The 23,278-nt window shown below is 51.5% G+C and overlaps 3 protein-coding genes across 4 annotated transcripts; all 3 read left to right on the forward strand.

The window, feature by feature from the left end:
- The first annotated feature begins 6 nt into the window (after positions 1-6).
- prps1b (phosphoribosyl pyrophosphate synthetase 1B) lies at positions 7-10,678 on the forward strand. 2 transcript variants are annotated; one of them, XM_069193592.1, is made up of 7 exons: positions 7-324; positions 6,057-6,246; positions 6,696-6,794; positions 6,929-7,053; positions 7,311-7,484; positions 8,111-8,270; positions 8,474-10,678. In XM_069193592.1, exons 1-7 carry the CDS (start codon positions 203-205, stop codon positions 8,564-8,566), a joined length of 963 nt encoding a protein of 320 aa, XP_069049693.1. In that variant the 5' UTR covers positions 7-202; the 3' UTR covers positions 8,567-10,678. The 2 variants fall into 2 exon arrangements, with proteins under 2 accessions (XP_069049693.1, XP_069049694.1); XM_069193593.1 differs by having other exon boundaries at positions 8-324; positions 6,057-6,240.
- A 517-nt stretch (positions 10,679-11,195) lies between these two features.
- LOC138241058 (solute carrier family 25 member 53-like) lies at positions 11,196-14,993 on the forward strand. Its single transcript, XM_069193594.1, has one exon. The coding sequence runs from the start codon at positions 12,598-12,600 to the stop codon at positions 13,564-13,566; it is 969 nt and encodes a 322-aa protein (XP_069049695.1). The 5' UTR covers positions 11,196-12,597; the 3' UTR covers positions 13,567-14,993.
- A 964-nt stretch (positions 14,994-15,957) lies between these two features.
- tmsb1 (thymosin beta 1) lies at positions 15,958-22,457 on the forward strand. The gene is made up of 3 exons (XM_069193595.1): positions 15,958-16,067; positions 18,959-19,075; positions 21,912-22,457. Exons 2-3 carry the CDS (start codon positions 18,973-18,975, stop codon positions 21,956-21,958), a joined length of 150 nt encoding a protein of 49 aa, XP_069049696.1. The 5' UTR covers positions 15,958-16,067; positions 18,959-18,972; the 3' UTR covers positions 21,959-22,457.
- Positions 22,458-23,278: the final 821 nt, after the last annotated feature.

Here is a 23,278-nt window from a genome sequence, read left to right on the forward strand (position 1 = left end):
GAGCGTGCGCGCGGGGTATCATGGTGGACAGACAGAGGACCGGCTAAGACTCAGATCCCGGAGGAGACGCGCTGTTCGCCCGATTTCCGAGGCTTCGGAGCTCAGTTAATTTATTTAAAATAACCTACTTGGCTCCCGGCACACGTGTTATTTCTTTTATCGTCCCAGGTTTCTGTAAACCGACGCCCTGGAACGCCCAAAAATGCCCAATATTAAGATTTTCAGCGGTAGCTCTCACCAGGACCTGTCTCAGAAGATCGCCGACCGCCTCGGGCTGGAGCTGGGCAAGGTTGTCACGAAGAAATTTAGCAACCAGGAGACCTGGTGAGTCCGTCACGTTTTATTCTGGATCGGGAGGATTTGGGAGTATTTTTTTTTAATTTCCTTTATCTGGGTGTTTATTTTGGTGGGGGTACTGTACCCACATGGGCTCGTGGTGCTGAGTAACGGGTAACAACGCAGTGTTTACCGCTCCCTCGCAGGGCACCCTGGGGTTTGTAGTGCTGGTACCGGGGGGTTAACGTGGCAGGGCCGCGAGCCGCTGCGGCTGACTGAACTACATGTCCCAAGATCCTATGGGGCCTGCGGTAGAAGGCGCCTCCTGGGTAATGATGTTCTGCGCCTTATTTAAATCCCGATGTCGTTATGCCTGGACTACAAATAGTATGGCGGGGACGGCGGGTTGAGCATGTGATAAACGCAATAACGCATGTAAAAATTTATTTGGAGGTGATGAAATCGGTGTTGTGGCGGGAGAACCTCCCCTCGATCATGTTTTAAAGCCCCCTGCCCCCCTCCGTTAATACGTGGCGGGTTCACAGTAAATGCAATTTGTACTGAAAGGACACTCGAGTGCAACTTAAAAAAAGATGCATTTTGGGATGCGCCGAGTGACCGACAGATAATGTTCAAGCCTCGGGTGCACGGGGGACATATAGAACAGTGTCTGCGCAGTCCGGTACGAATCAATTGCATAGCAATTATCTGGTCCCCGTGCTCACAAAAGTGCCGCAAAGGAGATGGCGTGGATAGTGCGGGCTGGACCCTCTCCCGTGATACGGAAATGAAAACGCGGGTAAATGCTTGTTCGGCTTCCCCTCCCCCCCTCGTGTTTCTCAGACTGATGTTGCCGGTGTCCCCCGGTTCCGCTCGATCTTGAGCTTCTGCCGGAGAAGGACGCTGGTGTCGCATTAGATGAGCGGTATAGGTCAGACAGAGCGGACATCTTCAAAACGGCGATCTTCTGCTGGATCCTGCCCTCCGTGGGGCGGCTGCGGGGGTCACTGGTCAGGGACCGGGGAGCTGGGCCCCTTCTTCCCTGCAGAGCCCGATAAAAATACAAATCTGTTCCGAAAGCGCCTTTCCGAACCCAAGGACGCCCGGCGCTGTGCAATCAAAGCGAGTATCGCAAGGTCTTCCTGTCTCTAAAACACTAGAGAGCAGATGATGTCGGGTGTTTGAGACAATTTCAGATCCTGGGTACATGACTCGGGGATGTAAGGAATTGGGTCTGTTACGGGTATATTTCAGAGAGCTGCTGCTGTTCCTGCTGTCGCTCTCTAACTGTGCACTAAGGTTTCAGTTTCTAGACGTGTCCCTTAGGTCAGTCATTTTCTGCATTTCACAACACCTTCCTTGTACATATCTAAAGTCTTTTTTTTTTTCGTCTTTTGTCCCATTGACCCTGGCCTTGCTTTTAGTGCAAAGCAAGAATACTGGTTCTTGCTTTGCACTAAAAAGAATGTGCCGCCGCTTTTGAGGGGATGCACGTTGGCGTTCAGGCCCAACAATTCACCAGCCGCAGTTGTGCTCAATGAGTAGGTAACGTACCAGAATTCAAAGTTGAGCCTTGGTGGAGGATATGCGAGTTAAGTTCAGGCCGCTTTGAATTAATCTGTTCTCAAATCATTTCAATGACTAAAGTGATGAAGTTTGAGTTTTAGACCACGAGAACATTGATTACAAATGAGAGGAAGCCATTTGGTCCATCGAGGCTGTTTCTTAGTAGCTAGCTGATCGTAGTGTCTCGTCCAGTTGGTTGTAGAAAATAACATTTTCTGGGCACTCAACTCAAAGTGCTCTACGGGTAATGGGGATGTCCCACCACCACCACCTCCTGAATGATGTGACAGCAGCCAGAGTGCGCCAGTGCACTCTCCACACCAGCTCTCAGTGGAGAGGGGAACAGAGCAATGAAGCCAATTCATAGATGGCATTATCCGGAGGCCATGATTGGTAAAGGCCGGGGAATCGCTTTCAACGTGACTGTGTGGCTCGTTCCGCAACGTTTTGAATAAAGAGGCGCCTCCTGTTCTCAACTCGAAATAGTTCCGCTCTCGCTTGTCTTCACTCTTCGTGCTGAAGGAGAAAGACACTGACGGCCTTTCACGGGACCGTTGTACAACCGACTGCAGCAATTCAACAGCCGAGAGGCTTCGGAAAGTGTGATGAGCCTGACAGTAACTCGTTTTAAAAGAAGTTGAGTAGAGCAGAACAAGGAATAAAATAAGTATTAATTCTTGAGAACGTAAGCTGGGAAAGACAGGTTGCCTCTGTCTCGTTAGCTTCCTGATGTAATTACCGATTTACAAGGCTGGTGCTTTAATCCAAAGTGCATCCAGTTTATGCAGTTGGCTATTCCACTAGTGAATTTTTGCGTGAAGAACATTGCTCAGTGTTACAGCAGGGGTGCCTTGCCTGGGATTTGAACCTGCAACCTTCCAGTACGTGTCTGGAACCCTGATCACTGTGCCACGCTGCTACTGCCCAGCTAATTGGCCTAAGGATCTTGTGCTGATATTCCTTGAAAGAAGGAAGTATACCTTTTGCCTGCGTGACTGGGTAGCTTATTCCAGGCCCAATGGTTTAATGATATAGGAGTGTAGCAAGATGCATCTGAGTGTTCTTAGATGTGAACCAAAGGAGCATCTGACCCTGTTTGATGGTAACTGCAGAGTGATGGTGATGCAGGTTAAGCTTGCTCCAAGTCCAGATTGGTTTGATTTTTGATAGTGGTCCTTGTTCCAGTGTCCAGGCTGCAGCATCGATATCGGTGTCTGTGTGCACGCCTCCCTCCCCCCCTCAGTGTTGAGTTCTGTCTCCCTGACAAATTCTAATCCCTGGGTAATCGTGTTACAGCTGGTAGGGTAAATGTCAGCAGGAACAGAACAGAGGCCAGTGGCTGAATGGTTAGTAGCTCTGAAGCTCTATCTATGTGGTGAAATATTTCTTAATCTAACCTGATCACACATCGCTCCAAAGTTCAGTTAAAGCAGCAGCAGCAGCTCCAGTTGGAAACTGGCCTATCATTTTCAATTTAGGAGATATTCTCAAGCTGTGAGGCTGTGCTACCCTTATCTTGTCAGTTTTTGTGCAGCACTGTTCAATGACCTGACATCTAACAAAACCTGCAGGAAAAATAAAAGAATGCTATGCCAAAAAAAAAGGTTCTGGAAGTATCGCTATCCTGCTCACCCTGGATCCCCCACCATGTTTTCTCATGTTTTACAGTTTGTAAATTGAAGTGAAGAAATAGCCACATTCCAAAATAGCCAAACTAATGCACTTCTATTCCTTTTTGATGGGTATGACAGCTGATAACACAGTTCGTTTAATCCCATCGAAATAATATTCAAAAGAAATTGCTATTCTTAAATATGCGTACAGGCTACGAGAATTAATATGTAGATTTTTCATTTTTCGGTGTTATCGTTGCCATGGTTTTTCTCTTTTACAAATTTGTCTCTGATTTGGGATGGGAACCTGTTTCTATTTCTGTCCTGGTCCTGTGGACTTGAGTAGGAAAACATCTGCGTCTTGAGCTCCCTGTGCTGTTTACCTTCTGTGTCTTGACAGTGGCTGTGTTTAATCCTGGCCTTCAGACGCACGCAGATACACAACCTTCAACCCTGCGAAAGAGTGCGTGGGGGGCGGGGGGCAGAGCATTTATCTCTAACAAAACACTAGACCTAGTTTTGCGGTTTTCTGGAAAGTCTAGTCTGCCATTAAAGGCGTATATCTAGCAATAGAATTGGGTTTGTGTTCAAATTAGTTTGCTCCTCCCTTGAAGTCTTTTTTTTTGGGGGGGGGGTGGAAGATTGTGGGGGAAGGGGTGTTTAGAGTTTGCACTCTGTCACAAGATGAGAAATACTGATTTCTGTTTTGAGAATTATCATGGGGAAAGTCATGAGAAGGTCATGCACTCCTCCCCTTGGCCTTGCGTGTGTGTGCGTGCTGTTTTGCATTACCTTGGTCCTGAAAGGTCCTGTTGCTAAGCCATGTACCTTTCAGGTGTTACTCTGGCAACCCAGTGGAATATTACTGTGACCTGTAGTAACCTCTTTTATACGTTCTTCATAGTACGAAACGTACCGGATCCAGATCAGATACGAACAGATGCGTGCCTTCGTAACTTAGGAATCTTTTTTTTTTCCCCCAAGGTTATGAATTTTCATATAGCTTGGGAAAGGCTTCATTTTGTTAGGGGTTGGGAGATGAATATCCCCAGCTGCTGTTCCATTGGTACGCAGCTGTATTCAAGTCTGGCCCGGGGTAACGACCGTCCCATGTCCCGGCTGGTTGCTGGGATCCTCAGGTCTGCAGACCCTGGCTGATCTAGTGTTCTCGGTGAACTCCAGCGCTTGGCGACACTGTCCTGAAATGAAACTGATCTGTTTTAATGCGTGAGCTCTAATCTTGGAGAGTGACTAGTAATCCTGATGGGCACAGCTTGTTAGCTTTTTTTTTGTTGTTGTTGTTGTTGACAGCGTGTCTGTTAGGTCATCCCTTCGATCACTGCCTCTGCTCTCCTGTCTTTCATTGTTGTCACTCCTGCTGCCTCACTTGCCTGCGCCTACCTGGAGTGGTCGGAGGCGATGAGCGCAGTAAGTAAAAAGCTCCTGGGGTAGGGGTTGCCACAGAGGCCACGGACCTGGCTCCAATAAGTACCTTTCACGTCAGAAGCCCTCCGATCAAGGGACCCAGAGCTCTCTGCGGCATGGACTAAGCTACCAGCACGCCAGGCGCAGGCAGTTAGGAGTGAACAGTGCAGATGTTCCGAGTGTGCTTTGGCAGTTTAGAGGAAAATGGGGTTTTGTTCATGAGTGAAATTCCTTGAGAAACCACTTTGGCAAATGTTAAGTTGGTGGGCAGAAGTGTAGCCTGGTGCTGCTGCCACAGCTCCTGGGCTCAGTTCTGGCCTGGGGTGGTGCCTTCTTTGTAAAGTCCATATGTTCCTGTCCCCCCCCCCTCCCCCTCCATCTTCCAGGGATGCATGTTTGTGAGGTTAAATCTCTAAACTGTTCCCTGCTGCAGTGAGATTGCCTCCTGTCCGTGGAGCTGTTCCACCTTGGGGTTGAGCTCTTTGCTGCTCTGACCTTTACCAGGAAGAAATGCCTTTCTGGGACCAGAGAGTCTTAAAAACCCTCACCAGAGATGAGGGACGGTTTTTCTTCCTTCACGGAAGACTTCACCTTCGGCTGTTCCAAGTGCTCCACTTAGTCAGCTGCAGGCGTCCAGGCTGTGACTAGAAGCAGGAGGCCCTGGGCAATGCATTTCGTGCAGTTTTTGCTTGAATTTATAATGCCACTGAAACGAAATATTTCTGGAGTCCCGAGGCCGTGCTGCGCGGTGTGGCAGGGGAAAGTGCACAGCAAAGGAGTCCAGCGGGAGCAGGTGTCCGTGACAGGCCGTGAAGCCGTTCTGAAGGGGCGCAGGGAGGTAGAAAGAAATTTAAAACGGGAGTACAGGCTTCCCTAACTCGGTGTTCATTCTGACTTGGAAGCGCGAACGTGCTTGTATACAAAGTAATTGCGAAGAGCCCTCTAACTTCCTTTCTCTGAAGGTTAATGGAAGTGTGAAAAGGGCAGCCCAGCCATGTTGTTGAAGCCAATACCTCTTTCAAGAAACAGCAGGATGAGAGCCTTAGCTGCTAACCGTCAGCTGGCCTCTTCTGGTCTTTGACCTCTCTGTCTGCAACCCCTTGCGCCGTGACCAGCGGTCTTTCCAGGGGTGTGTCTGGCGGTAACCGGAGTCTGCCCTGTCCTTGCCCCCTGCAGTGTGGAGATAGGGGAGAGTGTGCGCGGGGAAGACGTGTACATCGTGCAGAGTGGCTGCGGCGAGATCAACGACAACCTGATGGAGCTGCTGATCATGATCAACGCCTGCAAGATCGCCTCGGCCTCCCGCGTCACCGCCGTCATCCCCTGCTTCCCCTACGCCCGCCAGGACAAGAAGGACAAGGTGGGGGTGAGGGGCCTCACTCTCGATTCCTTCCCAGCATGGCTGCATGAGTTGAGAGCTGCGCTGATGCAGCTGGAACCAACTCTAAGTATTTCCATTTAACATTTTTAAAAATAAAACCGAGTCCTTTGTTGAAAGGCATGCTCTTGTTGGCCGAAGCTGTGCTTTAGAGCATTTTTTTTTTTGTTAAAGAACTTTACTTCTGTCAGCCATATAATTAACTACCACGAGTACAGCCTGCGATTTATAGGTCACCCTAGCACAGTTCTAAATTCCTGCCGTTCTTTAGCTTCAAATGATTGGTCACCATTCATTGCATTAGTGGAATAAGTTGGAAATCAAGTTAAAAATGGACTCTTTGCATGAAGCAGTTCTTAATTTCTTGTTTATGGCAGGCTTGCGCGCTTGTCCGACAGCCGAGTCCAGTATGCCATAGCCTTTGTTTTTATTTGCAGAGTCGCGCGCCAATCTCAGCCAAGCTGGTCGCCAACATGCTGTCTGTTTCTGGAGCAGATCACATCATCACCATGGACCTCCACGCCTCCCAGATACAGGTGAGCTGTGCAGTAAGATTCTTGTGGGAACAGCACAAGTAGCCTGCTGTCATTTTGTGCTTGGGGACTCCCAAGTGGTTGAAACACTGACCCAATGTGGAGCTGAGCTTGTTTCCTGCCTTGGTCCTGCGCAGGGCTTCTTTGACATCCCGGTGGACAACCTGTACGCTGAGCCGGCCGTGCTAAAGTGGATCAAGGAGAACATCCCCGAGTGGAAGAACTGCACCATCGTGTCTCCAGACGCAGGGGGCGCCAAAAGGTTTTTCTTTCTTTTTCAGGGCCAAGGGGAAGATTTTATGTGATTCTAGTTTGCAGTAAGCCTGGTGCTGGTGATTTCCCCCACACCCCCTCCCCAGACAGGGGGAAAGATTCTACAGGCAACCCAACCATTACATTAGTTTCTAAAGAAGGGTAATTGAACTGGGGCTTCCCTGGACAGAACCTGCTGTAGATTGAGACTATACAGAAGTGGCATGCCTTTTCCGAGTGCTGACCTCCGGTGCCCTCTCTTGGCAGAGTCACCTCCATTGCTGACCGACTGAACGTGGACTTCGCTTTGATCCACAAGGAGAGGAAGAAGGCCAACGAGGTGGACCGCATGGTTCTGGTTGGGGACGTGAAAGACCGGGTTGCCATCCTGGTTGACGACATGGCCGACACGTGTGGCACCATCTGCCATGCTGCTGACAAGTGAGCCTCGCCCTCGGTGCACTTCCATGGGTCTGCGGTGAACACTTTGCGTCTGTGCATAGGGCCCCCCACCTGCAGTACGGCACACCCAGTGCAGTTTTATTCAGTACTGCAATGGCTTAACGTGTTGAAGTTACTGGGTCTTCAAGAAGAAACTAGGTTGTCAAATCGTAAAGGCCGTCTCTCTATCTGGCCGTTTTCTTGGCCAAAAGGCAGCTCTGTACGCGAGTTTCCTGCCTTGTAGAGAGCTTCCCCTTGAGGTTCATTTTCAAGTGAAACCGTGCTTTCGGGTGTGTGGATTTGTCTGTGGGACTGTGGCGCGGTTCAGACCTGACTAAACGCTCCATAGCCCCAAAAGAGGTGATATGTAGGCTGTGCGAGCAAGAAGAAGCCACTAGTTTCAAAATAAGACAGGTTCCACTTTCCAGCAAATACATCTATAATGCATGAGAAACTCATGAGAAAGGGTATGATTACTCGCTTGAACTGGGTCTCCTTAGTGATTGAGCTATCAGGCGTTTGCAATGTAACGTTTTCAGGTGTGGAAATTTGCCCGTTTTCATCTGACTGCCGTGTCGGCTGTGGAGTGTGAACGGGGTTCTTGACCGTAGTTTCTGCTTCCTCAGGCTCCTGTCTGCCGGGGCCACGAAGGTGTACGCCATCCTGACTCACGGCATTTTCTCCGGGCCGGCAATCTCGCGCATTAACAACGCCTGCTTCGAGGCCGTGGTGGTCACCAACACCATCCCTCAGGAGGACAAGATGAAGCACTGTCCTAAAATACAGGTCAGAGCGCTTAATATGTGCTGGTACTGCTGTCTGTTGGAGTACAGCCAGTGGGTGCTTTTGGAAACCTCGCATGTTGTGTGAGTCTCTTTCCTTGTGCTTAAAACGGCAGTGATGCATTTCCAGCACTTGTCTTAAGAGCAACAATATGAATTTCCGAGTAGAATCCCGAGCTCAGGATCTGTCTTGATTTATCCCCACAGGTGATCGACATCTCCATGATCCTGGCAGAAGCCATCCGCCGGACACACAACGGCGAGTCCGTCTCCTATCTCTTCAGTCATGTTCCTTTGTAACGCTCAACTCCACACACACACACACACACACACACACACACACACCTCTGCCACCACCCTTTAGCCCTCTGGTGCTTTGATGCATCGGCTTTTACCAAAAGAAAACGGCGTGGAACACTGGGGGAAACATTGCCATCTCCTTGGCTTTGGTGCTCCTCCTAGGTGCCGACTAGCTGAACCTTCAACCTTTAATCCCTACCCTCCCCCCAACTCACACCCGCACACACACACCTCCCCCAAACTCAAAGTCAAGCAGTGGTGACGCAAGGCCAGTCCCTTCACCGAGATGGTTTAGTAGAGCTGGTGGTAAAATGGTGCCCTCCCAGGCCATCCACAGTTCTGTGCAAAATCCAGCCTGGAGAATCTCGCTCTCCGGTGTCGTGCATCTCAAGCCCCTCCGTTTTCCTGACCCGCCCGCGGGCGGCGTTCTCAACCTCTGAAACCGTTGAAAACGTGACCCGCGTTGCTCGGCTCTCAGTCGTGTAGATGAGCAGTGTTTGGCAGCGCGCGGTGAATAGGAGGAAGCTCTCGTCCTCGTTGCTGCTGGGGAAACCCCTCCTGAGTGAAGTCGGAGGCACGGGTGTTGAGGTTGCAGTGGAGAGGGGGTTTCATGTTGGGGTTCCAGCAGGGGACTGGACCTTCCTCGGTGAATGGCTCTCTTATCTGCCGTTTTATTCTTTTAAGTTTGAAAGAAAATGGGACTTCTAGAAGAATATTTTATTACTTTTTTAAAAAAATAAACCTGGTGTACATGCTTACATTCCTGCTTCAGATAATACTCGTGTGTTTGTACAGGTTTCTGCCCTGCCTGTCCCGTGGTCCTTGCCTCTGGGTATGGAACTGATGGGCAGTGGAAGGTACAGGTTGGCAGCACCCTTTTGTAGCACCAATGTCCTGTCGCTGCGACATCGAAGACATATTTGTCTGCGTCTTCAGGGAGTTTAAACCCCTTTTTGGAAGATTTAATAACCTCTCAAGCAATTTAAAGAAATCGGAACAAAGGTTTCAGTTTTTTTTTTACTACACTAATGTATTTTCAAGCCATGGGATGACGGCGATATGAAAAGCAGCTTTTTGTCGGGGCCCAAGAGATCCCCTGTATCTCTGAGTCACCCCAAATCACAAATCTATTCCTAAAGACTGACTTATTGTGAGGTATTGTTCAATTAAGCACATGATTTTAGGGGAACTAGCCCATGGTGGACTTGAAGGGTTTTCAGCTTTTCATCTTAATCTGTTCAACCTGGAGCGATTGAACTGTGATCCTTTATAGGTCTTAACTTTTTTTTTAAAGATTTTGATTTAAAACAAATCTTGGGTCCTGTTAACCCACAAGAACCAGCGTCCCTTAAATGGCCAGTTAATTACTTGCTTGATTGCTCGGTAAATTTACAAGTGTTCCTACTCTTTAGCCAGGTTGATGTAGTGTGGCCTCAAAGACTAAATGAGTCTTCCAGGCCCTGCGATGGACACTGCTGCTTTAGAAGTTGCTTTCATGGCAACCTGTATAAATGGTTCAACTGGGGCTCTCCAGGAAAATTGGGAGATCCCTTCTTCCCCATTCAACAATAATTGACCAAACATTTCTTCTGCAGTACGTAGTTTTCTCTGCTTAGCAAACCCCATGGCTGTATTGATGATTTAAAAAAAAATTCCCTCACCGTCAAACATGCTACAAAGGAGCCTGGCACTCAGATGGTGTGAAACCTGGGCTGATGGCAGCCGCAGGGTGGGAGACCTGTTCGTGTGCTATTTGCTCTGCTGTTCTTATGGACTTACTGCTGTTACACTGTGTTTTTTTTGTGTGCAACTATTTGTCAAGACCGCAATCGGAGTCTCCTCGCATGGACAGTGCTCTGGAGAGGCATGTTGCAGAATCCTTTGCCTGCCTGGTGCCTTAAAGTGCAAGATGAATGAAGGACTGAAGCCCCCTTCTCTCCTATACCCCCCCCCCCCCCCCCCAGCCATCTCGCCATCTCCTGTCCGCTTAACTCGGCCCCTTTCTCTTGTGGGGCAGGCCTCCCGTCTGTCGGCCTGCCTCTTGTGTGCCCGAGGCCTCTCAGAATGTACTGCATCTGTTCAATGGAATAATAAAGTCTTCTCTGGTTGCAAGTTGGTGGTGTTTTAATGAAGGGGTCCTTTGGCTTGGTCAGGGCAAGTATTTTGGGTGGGTTCCTGGTGCAAGGGGGGGTAGGACTATTGATACAGGGTGTTGACTCTGTCCAGCTAGCTCTAAACTTAGGCGGGGGGGGGAGATAGGAGTTAGGGTACAGGTATCAACACATACATTTATTCTTTCTTAAGTAAGAGTGGTGTTTGTAGTGACCCTTACAGAATAAAGTGTTAAAATTCTCCCATTGCTAAACGGGTAAGCAGATTCAAGTTGGGTTTTAATATTGCATCTTTTGCAATACTTGTAACTTAAAATCTTATGGTTTCACTTGGGTAGGCCTTGTGACAGAAGGCCCACTTTTTTCTGTCAATTCTGTAGAAATTGTGTGGTTTCTCTGAGGAAAATTGCATGATTTTAAGTTCCCTACAGTTTTTTTTGTTCTTTTATTTAAAAAAAAATCCCCAGCCTGATTTCCCAATGGACGCCTGCTTTCTCGGAGTGGTTGCATCCCCTTGAACAAGTAGGCTTACCATCGCCAGAGCAGGAACTGCTCATCCGTGCGCCTGCACAGAGCTAATTTGTCCACCGCTACCACCAGGGGCGCGTGCAGTACGCCTCCATACCGTGCTGCCGATTGGGTGAGGAGGAGCGGAACTGCGTCATCCAATTAGGAGCGGGTCCGGTGCAGGTAGCGGTTCAGAGAATCCTATTATAGACCCGTGTCTTGACGCTTCTTTCTTTTGTTACGCTGCGGTGGAAGGTTAGACGGATGTTTGAGCAGGTTGTGACATCCTCTTTATAATTCAGCACCGCCTTCTTAACGCGTTGTTACAAATTGCAATGCATGTAGCTATAAGGTGCGAAGCTAAATTTTTGGGAAAAAATAGCTCTTTATATACAGATTTTAATCTACAAGGCACAGCGGAACGCCCTATGTCGGAACTCATTGACAGTCTTACGGAGGTATAGTAGCTATAATTAATCACCCAGGGACGGAACAGCGAATGGCAAAAAATAGTATTTTAGACGCATTGTGTGTTTTCGGAAATCTTAAATTAGAAGGAGAATATCTTGAATTAATTTCTACATGTCGGTATAGGGTCCGTTCCGAGTTAGATGCAGAATACGTTTCGTATCTCAATGCTGATAGTGTTCCGTGCGTCAGAGCTGGGACTTTCTGTGCTTTGTACGGTAGCTGAATCGTTCGCCATCCGATAACGCTGAAATGCGAAGTTTGGCGTCGTGATTTTAATTAGCCCACATGCAAATATTTTTTTGTTTGTTTGAAGTTGCCTTTGCAGTCAGAGTGAACGCACTGTAATGTCTAAATTTACATAAAGGGGGCTGAACAGATGCCGGGACAGCCGGGACCGCAGAGCAAGGAGCTGCAGACCAGATGCGGAGAAATCTCATTGTTTCGTGCTGGGAGTGGTTGTAGCAGTAACGCGTTGATAAGGAAAAAAAAGGAAAACCGGTCTGTTGCAAGTTTTACTTAAGTAGCTTTTTTATGTTTGCAGTTTTATATTTTTATAGGCTTCTCCGGAACTGAAACTGTGGTCTGAAACTGGAGCCGGACGTGTTAATATTATAAGCATTACAATATAATATAACACGGACCACAGCGCTCTGTCTCGAAAGCTCTAAAAACGAGCATTTTCTGTGAATAATAGCAGAATTCAGGGCTGCACCCCTCCAGTTCCAGAGAGCCAGAAGCCTTCCGCATTTCCTTCCCCCTGAGCCCTTAATTATTTAATTGCCCTGAGTCCATTAATTGCACAAGCCTTAGGCCTTCTTTGCGCTGAAGAGGCAGGTTTCCGCCAGAGCCCTGCAAACTGTGCTGGCCCAGAGGGGAGCCCCCCGGCTGTGAGTGTCTGTGACCCCCGTCCTCACGCAGTGAGAGCTGGGGGACCCGCGCGGGATGGGTGAGGAGGGCTTGGTTCCGGTCCCAGCGGGCGGGAAGGAGGCGGTGCCCGGGTCCGTCCCGCAGGGGGCGCGGCCGAGCGGCGCCGGCATGGCGGGGGACCCCGGGGAGCGCGGGCCGGAGCCGCCCTGGCTGAGCAGCTACGCGCGCGGCGCCGCCTCCAGCGCCCTGGCCACGCTGGCCACCTTCCCGCTCTACAAGACCGTGTTCCGGCAGCAGCTGCACGGCGCGGCGGTGCGGGAGGCGGCGGCCCAGCTGCTCCGCGAGGGGCCGCGGAAGTTCTACCGGGGAGTGGCGCCCCCCCTGCTGGCGAAGGCGGTGCAGGGCACGCTCCTCTTCGGCTCCCACGACACGTTCCTGCGCCTGCTGCCCCCCCCCGGCGAGGGGGGCCCCCACCCCCAGCTCCTCCGAAGTGCCCTGGCCGGCCTGGGCTCGGGCCTCCTGGAGGCGCTGGTGCTCACGCCCCTGGAGAGGGTGCAGAACGTGCTGCAGGACGGGCGCAAGCACCGCGCCCTGCCCACGCTGCGGAGCGTCCTGCGCCGGCTGGCCGCGGACGGCGCGGCCCGCGGGCTCTACCGGGGCCTGCTGCCCATCGGGGCGCGCAACGGGCTGGGCAGCGCCCTGTACTTCGCCTTCAAGGACCCCCTCCGGGACGGGCTCGGGGAGAGGGGGGTGCCCGCGGGCGTGGCCTCCTTCGTCTCCGGGGGGGCGAACGGCCTGGCGGTCAGCCTGCTGCTGTACCCCCTCACCGTGCTGATCGCCAACATGCAGGCCCAGGTGGGGGCGGAGGTGACCCCCGCCCGCCGCTGCCTGGCCGCGCTGTGGGAGGCGCGGCGGCGCCGGCTCGCCCTGCTGTACCGCGGCGGCTCGCTGGTCGTCCTGCGCTCCTGCCTCACCTGGGGTCTCACCAGCGCCGTCTTCGACCAGCTCGCCAAGCACGGGCACCGCCCCCCGCGCCCGGACTGAGGGGGGACGCCGGCGGGGCCGGACGGGCCACCGGGACAGGCAGGGCGCCGGATCGGGACGTGGACAGTTCTGTTACCCTCTCTGTATTCATCCATCAGCAGGAGGCTGCTTATCCCCTGTAAGACATGCAGACGCCAGGAGCCTGCCCCAGAAGAACAGGGCACGAGGTGGCACTGCGCCCGAGACAAGCCCATCAGCCCGTCACAGACCTCTTTGATCTCAAGTGCAGGGTGCTTCATGGCCTGAACTCAGCGCTGTTGGTGGCCTTGTGTGTTGCATGTTTCCTCTTGAGAGAGGACCTAAGAAGGCCGAGGCCTAAACATGTTTGGACTGTACTGAACAACAAAGGCGGCAAAGTGTCTTCTTTTTGTAGTTACTGTAATGTAGGGAGAGGTGATTGTTTTGATGGTGCAAAGCCAGCATCTTGGCACTGAATTATGCGGTTTATTCCTCCCGGGGATGTTATAGGGTAGTAGCCTCCGTGCCCAACAGCGGAGAAATGGTCATTTCCGGTTTCTCTTCACTTCCTGAAGGTGCTTTAGGAAGAGGAATTTCTAAGGGATCCTCTGCTCCTGCCAGCTCTTGTCCAGGACAATGATTCTGTGCTCGAGCTGCAGGTAGCTGCCACTCCTGCCTTCTTTACATATTGAACTATTTGTGGTGGTTTTAAATCTGGTCAGTTTTCCAGCAGAGATTCATAAAGTCAGTATTTCATGCATCCTGGGTAGCACTAGCTCCTCGACATAATAGTATTTCAGGTGAGCGCTTTTGAGTTTGTAATATTTCATAATAAAAATGTTTGGTCTCCTGTTAAGTCAAAACCTGATGACTTAACATGAGCGCTCGTTAATGTTGATTGAGCAGGTGTGGTGTCGGCCTCTACTGTTTTATACCTTTTTTAAAAACTTTTTTTTATGAACGATGATTTTCAAAATAATCACTGACCTCTGGGAGGCAGGGTTTGGTTTCTAATTGCTGCATTGACCACCACGTCCGTTGTATTTCTCTCTGTGCTGTACAGTCAGTGGGCTGTACTCTTCCATTCAAACAGCAGGTGGCGGTGTCTGAAAGTGTTGAAAGGTTTTAATGAAGTTCGGGGGGGTTCTGCGGTAGACCAAGTTTCGCACAAAACTATCCCGTTCTAGCATCTCAGGTTTTATATTGATTTGTTTTAGTCCATAGTTCGTTTTCTAATTTATTGATGCACTTTTTAAAGTTTTTTTTCTTTTCGTGGATGATTGGAAATATCCAATCTCAGATTCAGAGCTCAGATATCTGAACGTCTGTAAATGTATTACAGTCCTGAATTCAAGACAAAACCTCATCACGGTGCATTGAGTGCTCCAGTTAAATCCGCACTATGGTTGTTGTTTTTAATAAGATTTCAAAGGGAATAAAATAGCCATTAAATTTTTTTTGAAAGATTATGTCTGTGTGAATCTTTGTATTTCTGTATCTTAACAACTATGGATGATGATTTCAGATGATACCCGCATCGCCGTTCCGTGCTTCACAAACCGAGAATCCTGACGCCAAGGGCACTATTCCACTCGATATGACCTTTGCTTACTGCCCTGTCTTTCTCACGCCTGAAGAAGGCTCCACGGCCGAAACGTTGTGTTATCTTCTCTTTTTGGCAAGGAATGAACCTATTACTTGTTCCTTTGCAGCCTACGCATGCTGACGCAGCTGCCCGCCTGAACTACGTATTCCGCTGGGTCGAGATACCCCGCCGTGGCCGAAAAACTGAAAACTCGCACAGTCCTAGGAGTCCTGTGATCCAGTCGCGTCATGAATTCGATCAGTTTTTTTTTTGTCTCTCTCTTTGTGTGCGTGTTCAAGGCAGCATGCAGTATACGTGCTCAATTTCGTTTTAGCTTCTGACTGAGAAACAGGAATACACATCTCCATCATCGGGTGTGAACCACAGTGAAATAGCCCAGCCGAATTATTATAGCCTGTAATAGGTTTGAATGGAAGACAGAGGACAGAGGAAGGCGATGCGTGTATCCCGATAGAACTTTTCACAACTGCGGCTCCGGCTCCCGGTGTCTGCACGACTCCGTTAACGGTCACCAGAGGTCGCTGTTGTCGCATTTTTAATCTCCTGTCTCCTCGTATGTACAGTAAGCCAACTCGACGCGGAACAGCACAGACCACGCCAAAGTGAACATACGTAGCTTAAATGAATCGTGCCCCCTCAACGGGAAAGCACCATTTTGTTTAGTTTGTTAAAAGAGAGAACTGTTTTAGCCGAAGCAAAAGCTGTTTTTTTTATTACATGAAAACCCTACGCCTTATGAAATGTTTTGACTTTTGAAGGACCGCGTAAGAAGCCAATCGTATGCAAGGACGGGGCTCCTCTTGGCCAATAGGCGAGGAGGGGAGGGGCCTGTGTTAAGGTGGTGTGGGGTGTGCTGTCCTATTTAAAGCTTCTGCTTCTCTCCAGCCAGCAGAGAAACACCTTTCAAGAAGGAATCAGTTGGTCCTTGTGGTCTCAGGTAGGTCTTACATTTTGCTAAAAACCGGAAAAAGTCAGTAAAACAGTCATTTAACCTAGGCGATTCTATGTGGTTGTTTCTGCCTGGTGTTCTGTCAGATTCAAGGGTTTGATGTCATGCTCCGGGTAACGTTTATTTAAGCAATTTATGGTTTTTATTTTGCACTGCAAGCTGTGCTTCATCGTTGTTTGTTTTACATTTTCAGTATTAAAATTAATGGAGGTGGGACGGTGCCTTTCCGGGGGGGGAGAGGCATCTGAACTGTATTGGGTTTATTTTTATTTTTTTTTCTTGAATGCAAGGAAAGTCGAGGCTATCTTCTCTCCGGCAGCTGTGACGTCCCCCAGCGCGGCGCAGGAGCCGCAGTGTGCGGAGTGTTTCAAACTCTCCCACTCGTGTTCGCGCACGCAGGGGTCTGGCGTGATCGGCTGCAAAGACTTCGTGCCTAGATCACAAGTTGCGGCTCCCGCCTTTTTTCCCCCACCCTTATCTGACGCAGTGCAACAATGTTCAATTTCAAAGATCCCCCCCCCAAAAAAAATAAATAAAAAATTCTCCCTTTCCTTCTGCAAACCAACCCACGCGCGCGTCGCCATCTGTTTTAAAACCGCGCGGTGCGCCGATGTGTCCCCAACACCTGCCACCGCAGTTCTTGGGGTGCAGTCTGTGCTTCCGTGTCGGGGAGGAATTTGGGAAGGGCTGGAGGGGGGGGTGTCGGACTCGGAGTTAACCTCGGCCAAGCCCAGTTGCGCCCAACCCGAATCCTCCGAGCGCCAGTCCTTCTGGTGCGCATATTCCTGTCTTTCTTGGAACGCGTCCCACTGGTTGTGTAAGGATTTCGTGAAGCAACGCCGAGATTGCATGATGAAAACCGTTTTTTTCTTTTCAAGGAACAATAAGATTGTGCTATTTCCTTTTGGCCACCCCCGGTAGGAAGGGAGGCGCAGCAGTTAATAATGAGGGATTGATATTCATCTTGTCGGTGCACGTGTGCAGACGTTAAAAAAAAATAACCGTCTAGCAATCAAATGACACCCTTTCTGCGTTTCTGGTACCTCTTAACCTCAGACAGAAACGCCTCCTCCTAATCTGAGAGAGCTGTAGGTGAAGGCAAAGCCTTTATCTGTATTTAAAGTTTCCAGAAGGTCAAATCGTATTTAAATTATACACTGGAGACGACGTCTGGCCAGGCGGTGAAGCTACTTGTAACTAGAGTTGTCTGGCACAGCTCCCTGCTCTTACACCACCTGTAGTGGTTAAGGAGCTGCGCCTGTGACTGGAAGGTTGCTGGTTCAAATCCCACAGCTGGCAGAGGAATCCTACTCTGTTGGGCCCCTGAGCAAGGCCCTTAACCCTAACTGCTCCAGGGGCGCTGTACAATGGCAGACCCTGCGCTCTGACCCCAAGCTTCTCTCCCTGTCTGTGTGTCTGTGTCTCCATGGAGAAAAGCTGGGGTATGTGAAAAGACGAATTCCTAATGCAAGAAATTGTATAGGGCTAATAAAGAAATATTATTATTATTATTATTATTATTAGTCCAGGTACCTGCTGCGTCATAGACTGGTGAGTGATGTGAGCTCGGTCTGGCTGGCTTGCTCAGGGCAGAGAGAGAGAGAGAGAGAGAGAGAGAGATCTCCCTGCTCGCTGTCGGTCACTGGCCCTGCCCCCCAGAGAGAGTTGTGGGGCAGATCGCGTGTTCCCTGTGGGGTTCTTGGCGTGGGCGTGGGCCTGCTGTAGTCAGTGTTCCAACCGCGGCAGGGCGACTCCGAAGCTTGAAGAGTTTTCACGCCCAACAAACCCGCCTTTTTTCTGCACTGGTCAGCTGCGGTCACGAATGACCCACTGAGCAAACGGGGAAGATGAGCCCTATGCGGTACCTTCGGAGGGCTAGGCGAGAGGTCCGAGGTTAGTGACAAAAGGCAGGCGAGTGGGTTTCCAATCCAGAACGGGAGGCAGTTCCGTGATCCAAAAGGTGAAGGTCAACAAGAAGGCTTCCAATCCGAAGGGGCAAGACAGTAGACGTGGTCACAGGAAAGATCAGAGGTTCATAACGAAGAGCGAGTAGGATACAGAGACAAAGGCGATGTAGGAGCTCCGAAGAACGACCAATACCAATACCAACGACCAATACCAGGCGAAGAACAGAGGGTTCTGAAGGGTTTAAGTATTGTGCGAGGAAGAGGGTGCGTTGATTGATGGGGTGTCGTGGTTGGCTGATGTGCAGTGTTGTTTGGCAGAAGCGATCAGGGCTGGGGAGTAATTAGCGCGGGCGTGTTTCCGTGTAGGGATGTGGTAGGCAGGGGGCGTGACAGCTGCCGATCGGCGTTCTCCCGAAAGGGTCAGGGATCGGGGGGTCGGCGCTGTGGCTGGAGCGAGCTTTCGAGCACCAGGGGGTGTCCGGGCTGCGGTGCCGCGGCCCGCTCTCCCCTCAATCCAACGAACCCGCGGCGCCCCGCAGGAGCCTGGAGCTCAGTTTGAAGCGCCGGTGGGGGAGGTGGGGCGCATCTGCCCGGACCGCAGAGGCCTGCGGAGTTCCTCGGGCTGGCAGAGAGCGCCTCAGGAGACGCAAGTCCGAGCTGCGGGCGGACATTTCTAAATGTACATATTTGCGTCGTATGGAATTCCGCTCACTTGCACCAGACTGTAACACTCGTATTGTGGAGATGAGACCTGCAAAGTGGGAGAAAACGGGCCGTTCCATTGCTGCTGTTCAATTCTTCCTCGTTGTGTAACAGCTGTCTGCATTTCGCGGTCATGAATCGTTCTCTTCACACCAGAACTTCGCACATTCTGAATTTCAGCGGCAGGTTTTTTGACGGCTTTGTTCCCTCTCTCTCTCTCTCTCTCTCTCTCTCTCTCTTGCGCGCTCTCTCTCTCCCGGTGACAAGCAGAAAACCCCGCTAAGATGAGTGACAAGAACCCCGTGAAAGAGGAAGTGAAGACCTTCGACAAGAAGTGTCTGAAGAAGACCAACACCGCGGAGAAGAACACATTGCCCACCAAGGAAGGTGAGACCCCCGAGAGGCCAGTCACAACGGGCCCCGGGCCCTGATGCCCCTCACACGCCCGGGCGGCCCCTGACAAGCTCGGTCTTAAAACCAAAACAGCTGAAAGGTGCAATTAGGCATGTTGAGCAACACCTGGCACCAGGCAGGCCCTCTGAGGGGTGTCTCTGCGTGTGTGGAATTGTTGAAGGGAGAAAGAAAATTAGCCTAGGGAACTTTGCAGACTTTGCACTTACAGGGAAACCGAGGAGCAGACCGACTTCCTGAATCCTGGGAGTTGCAGATTCGCCCCAGTGTTCCCACAGGACGAGACAGCCCACACACACACCCCCCCCAGCCCCCTGCTGCAGCACCGGAGTGTAACCAGCTCCTGACCTGCAGCCCTGATGCGACTGATAGTGAGTCGAGTCGTTAGGGAGCTGGTTGCAGTGACAGGCTGCAGCTGAGTCGCAGCTGTGTCTGATGGCGCAATACTGAAGCGTTACGTTAATCGTTCTTTTTTTACGCACGTGGCTGTAGAAGCTTGGGCAACTCTCAGTTCGTGCTCGGCAGGGCAGAAATGCAGTGCAGTGCAATCCGTTCTTGCAGGAGGCTTACACAGGCTCAGGTGGGCTTGGGAGCCTTTCCCTGCCCCTCCTGAAGGCGCGAGGAGGACTTTCCCCAGGACTGAGACGATAGGGGACCCCCAGATGGAGACTACTGGACAGCCAGAAGTGATCTCTCATGCATGTGTTATATGTTCTACATTCAGACATGCCAGAGATTCCAGAGAGCACAGAGAATGGCAATTATTTTGTATAAAAAGCAGTCAGACAGAGAAGGGGGTCGTGGCCTCTGGTGTTTGCAGTTTTGCTTTGATGTTAACCAGGCTTGAGCTCAGACTCCAGGAATTTGGCAGAACAGCTTTGCCCTCCTTCACCCAGCCTCTGCCAGGGCAGGGCAGCCTTACTGACAGCCGGGCACACAGACCTGGTTCTTTATTCCCTGCTCCGAAGAGCGTGGAAGCCTGTGGTGTCCGAGTCCTGGGTTACTGTCTCTGGTCCCTCCACATCCTGTTGCATTCCAGAGCCGGATGATCTTTGATCACCTGCAAAACGAATCGCTGAGTACTTAACACCGGCAGCCTGATCGGTCCCCGTGTAAAGACGCTGTAACGCTGTGGTAGCTGCAAATGGCACCTTGCAGCCAGCAAGCCCACTTCCTCAGTCAGCTGAGTTGCTGTCCATTTCCAGTTGGCGTCTCAGTGGTATGGTGAGGTGCCCAGGCACACAGGCGGGCAGTCAGGTCTGAAATGGCACCTAGCCTGACAACCCCCTGTCAACCCAGCTGTCTGCCCTGCACCCCCTCTGTGAAAAAAGGGGAAAAGGTTAAGCCGGCTTGAATAGTGTAGGTACCTGTGCGAGAGCTCTGAGTGGTCAGCGGCCTCTCACAGCTGTGCAGACCACCTCTGGAGCAGAACACTGACAGCACTGGCACAGGTGCAGAGCCCAGCCCCCAACCCCCCACGCTGCAGCTGGGGCAGGGGTCCACCAACGTGCACAGGAGTGCGCTGGCGCCAGGCACACACAAGGCACATGCAGGGTGGACAGGAGAGCACTCACGCTGGACAGACATAGGGAACACGCAGGGTGGACAGGAGAGCACTCGCGCTGGACAGACATAGGGAACACGCAGGGGGGACAGGAGAGCACTCGCGCTGGACAGACACAGGGAACACGCAGGGGGGACAGGAGAGCACTCGCGCTGGACAGACACAAGGAACACGCAGGGTGGACAGGAGAGCACTCACGCTGGACCGACACAGGGAACACGCAGGGGGGACAGGAGAGCACTCACGCTGGACAGACACAGGGAACACGCAGGGTGGACAGGAGAGCACTCACGCTGGACAGACACAGGGAACACGCAGGGTGGACAGGAGAGCACTCACGCTGGACAGACACAGGGAACACGCAGGGTGGACAGGAGAGCACTCACGCTGGACAGACACAGGGAACACGCAGGGTGGACAGGAGAGCACTCACGCTGGACAGACACAGGGAACACGCAGGGTGGACAGGAGAGCACTCACGCTGGACAGACACAGGGAACACGCAGGGTGGACAGGAGAGCACTCACGCTGGACAGACACAGGGAACACGCAGGGGGGACAGGAGAGCACTCACGCTGGACAGACAAAGGGAACACGCAGGGGGGACAGGAGAGCACTCGCGCTGGACAGACACAGGGAACACGCAGGGGGGACAGGAGAGCACTCGCGCTGGACAGACACAGGGAACACGCAGGGTGGACAGGAGAGCACTCGCGCTGGACAGACACAGGGAACACGCAGGGTGGACAGGAGAGCACTCACGCTGGACAGACACAGGGAACACGCAGGGTGGACAGGAGAGCACTCACGCTGGACAGACACAGGGAACACGCAGGGGGGACAGGAGAGCACTCACGCTGGACAGACACAGGGAACACGCAGGGGGGACAGGAGAGCACTCACGCTGGACCGACACAGGGAACATGCAGGGTGGACAGGAGAGCACTCGCGCTGGACAGACACAGGGAACATGCAGGGTGGACAGGAGAGCTGCATGCAGCTCATTGTGGCACGCTCAAAGTCGATGAGGGGTGCCCCAGCTTTCCTTACCCACAAAGAGGGCAGCGCCCTGAACCCTTCGGTGTCTGTCAACTTCGTCAAGCGCCCACATCTCTGCTGCACGCCGTGACCACCAGGGCAATCGCTCCCACCCGCGTCCTCCGGGGCGGGGGTGAGGGGCACACCGCGCGGCCTGCTGTCCGGGGACCGCGTTACTGACGCCACGCGTCTGCCTGTTCTCGTCCGCAGACATCGAGCAGGAGAAGAAACAGTGCTGTGCGGAGGGCTCCAAGTGAGACGTCTCTCTGCTCCAGTCGCTAGAGGCCTGCCTGTCGCCTTGCTTCTCCATTCCATCAGAACAAGATCACCTTCATGGCACTCGGAGACTGGGGATAGTGGGACTGGGCCGGGGGGGGGGGGGCGATTATCCAGGGAGGGGGAGGGTTTTTTTAAGGGAAGGCAGGAGAGTCAGTTCAAAGCCATGCAGGATTGCAGCTGTGTAAACTATTGCTTTGTGATGCACTCGGGGGGGAACCAGGGGAGGGGGGGCGCAGAGGAGAGAGAGAGAGAGGGGGGTGCACGAGGAGAGCTGGGTGCCACGGCAACGGCGCGGAGGAGGGGGCACTTGCGCTACAGGAGGGCATCCAGGTGGCGTCGCCAGCTAACCCATGAACTTCACCGATTAACGTTTTCTGTGTCTGGTGCCATTTGTTTTGTTACACTTTAATAAAAAAAAAACTGTTTAAAAACTTTTTGATTTTAAATAAAAAAGACTGAGATGTTTGAAAAGGGGAACGGCCTGCGCTTGGTGTTTCTGTGTGTGGTGTGTGGTGTGTGTGGTGTGTGTGGGGAGATCGTGCTGAGAACAACAGTGCAGTTTGCTCATCGTGGTCAGTGACGCCTGCCATCTCTCGTTCTGAACATCCGGGCTGTGAAACGAGCAGAAAGCCGCTTTGAGGAAGAAGCTGTCCATGTTTTTATCCGATAAGAGACGTCTCCAGCGGCCCTGCAGCTCGGGGAGGGCGACTGTTGGAATTCGGAGCACTGTCTTTCCCAGACACGGCAACAGAAACCTCAGTTTTCTGAAGCTCATCCTGGCTGGAAAGGGAAGGTGCAGGTGTGCATCCCCAGCCACTCCCACACGGCACAGGAACGTTCAACAGGAGCCAGGCTTGCAAAGTAAAAAGAGGAAAAGTACAATATCACCTTCGCGCAATCCCATGATTCCTCTGGATCTGAATCTTAAGTGGTCTTCTCCTATGGTTATGGAATGTGCAAACAGATTCATTATTAATAATATCATTGTAATTGATAATTACCGATACAAACTCTGGTACTGCTGTACAGCTCATTAGATTTCAAGTTCACTAATTATCACATTGTTATTAAAGTTTCATCTTCCATTTAAGATGGTTTGATTTGTGTGACTGTTTTCTGCTCTCTGTTAACTTAGACTCCCTGTGACTTCTTTACAGTTAATCTCTTCTGGCAGTGTGAAGGTACAAGGTGAGGCAGAGCACTGTAACTTGACACCTGAACAAACACCTTGCTGAAATATAAGCCAGGCCTGACCGTCAAAGGAATGTTTATACAATACTGCATGCCTGGTGAGCCCT

Source organism: Lepisosteus oculatus, chromosome 8, assembly GCF_040954835.1.
Source record: "Lepisosteus oculatus isolate fLepOcu1 chromosome 8, fLepOcu1.hap2, whole genome shotgun sequence".
NCBI classification, from domain to species: domain Eukaryota; kingdom Metazoa; phylum Chordata; class Actinopteri; order Semionotiformes; family Lepisosteidae; genus Lepisosteus; species Lepisosteus oculatus.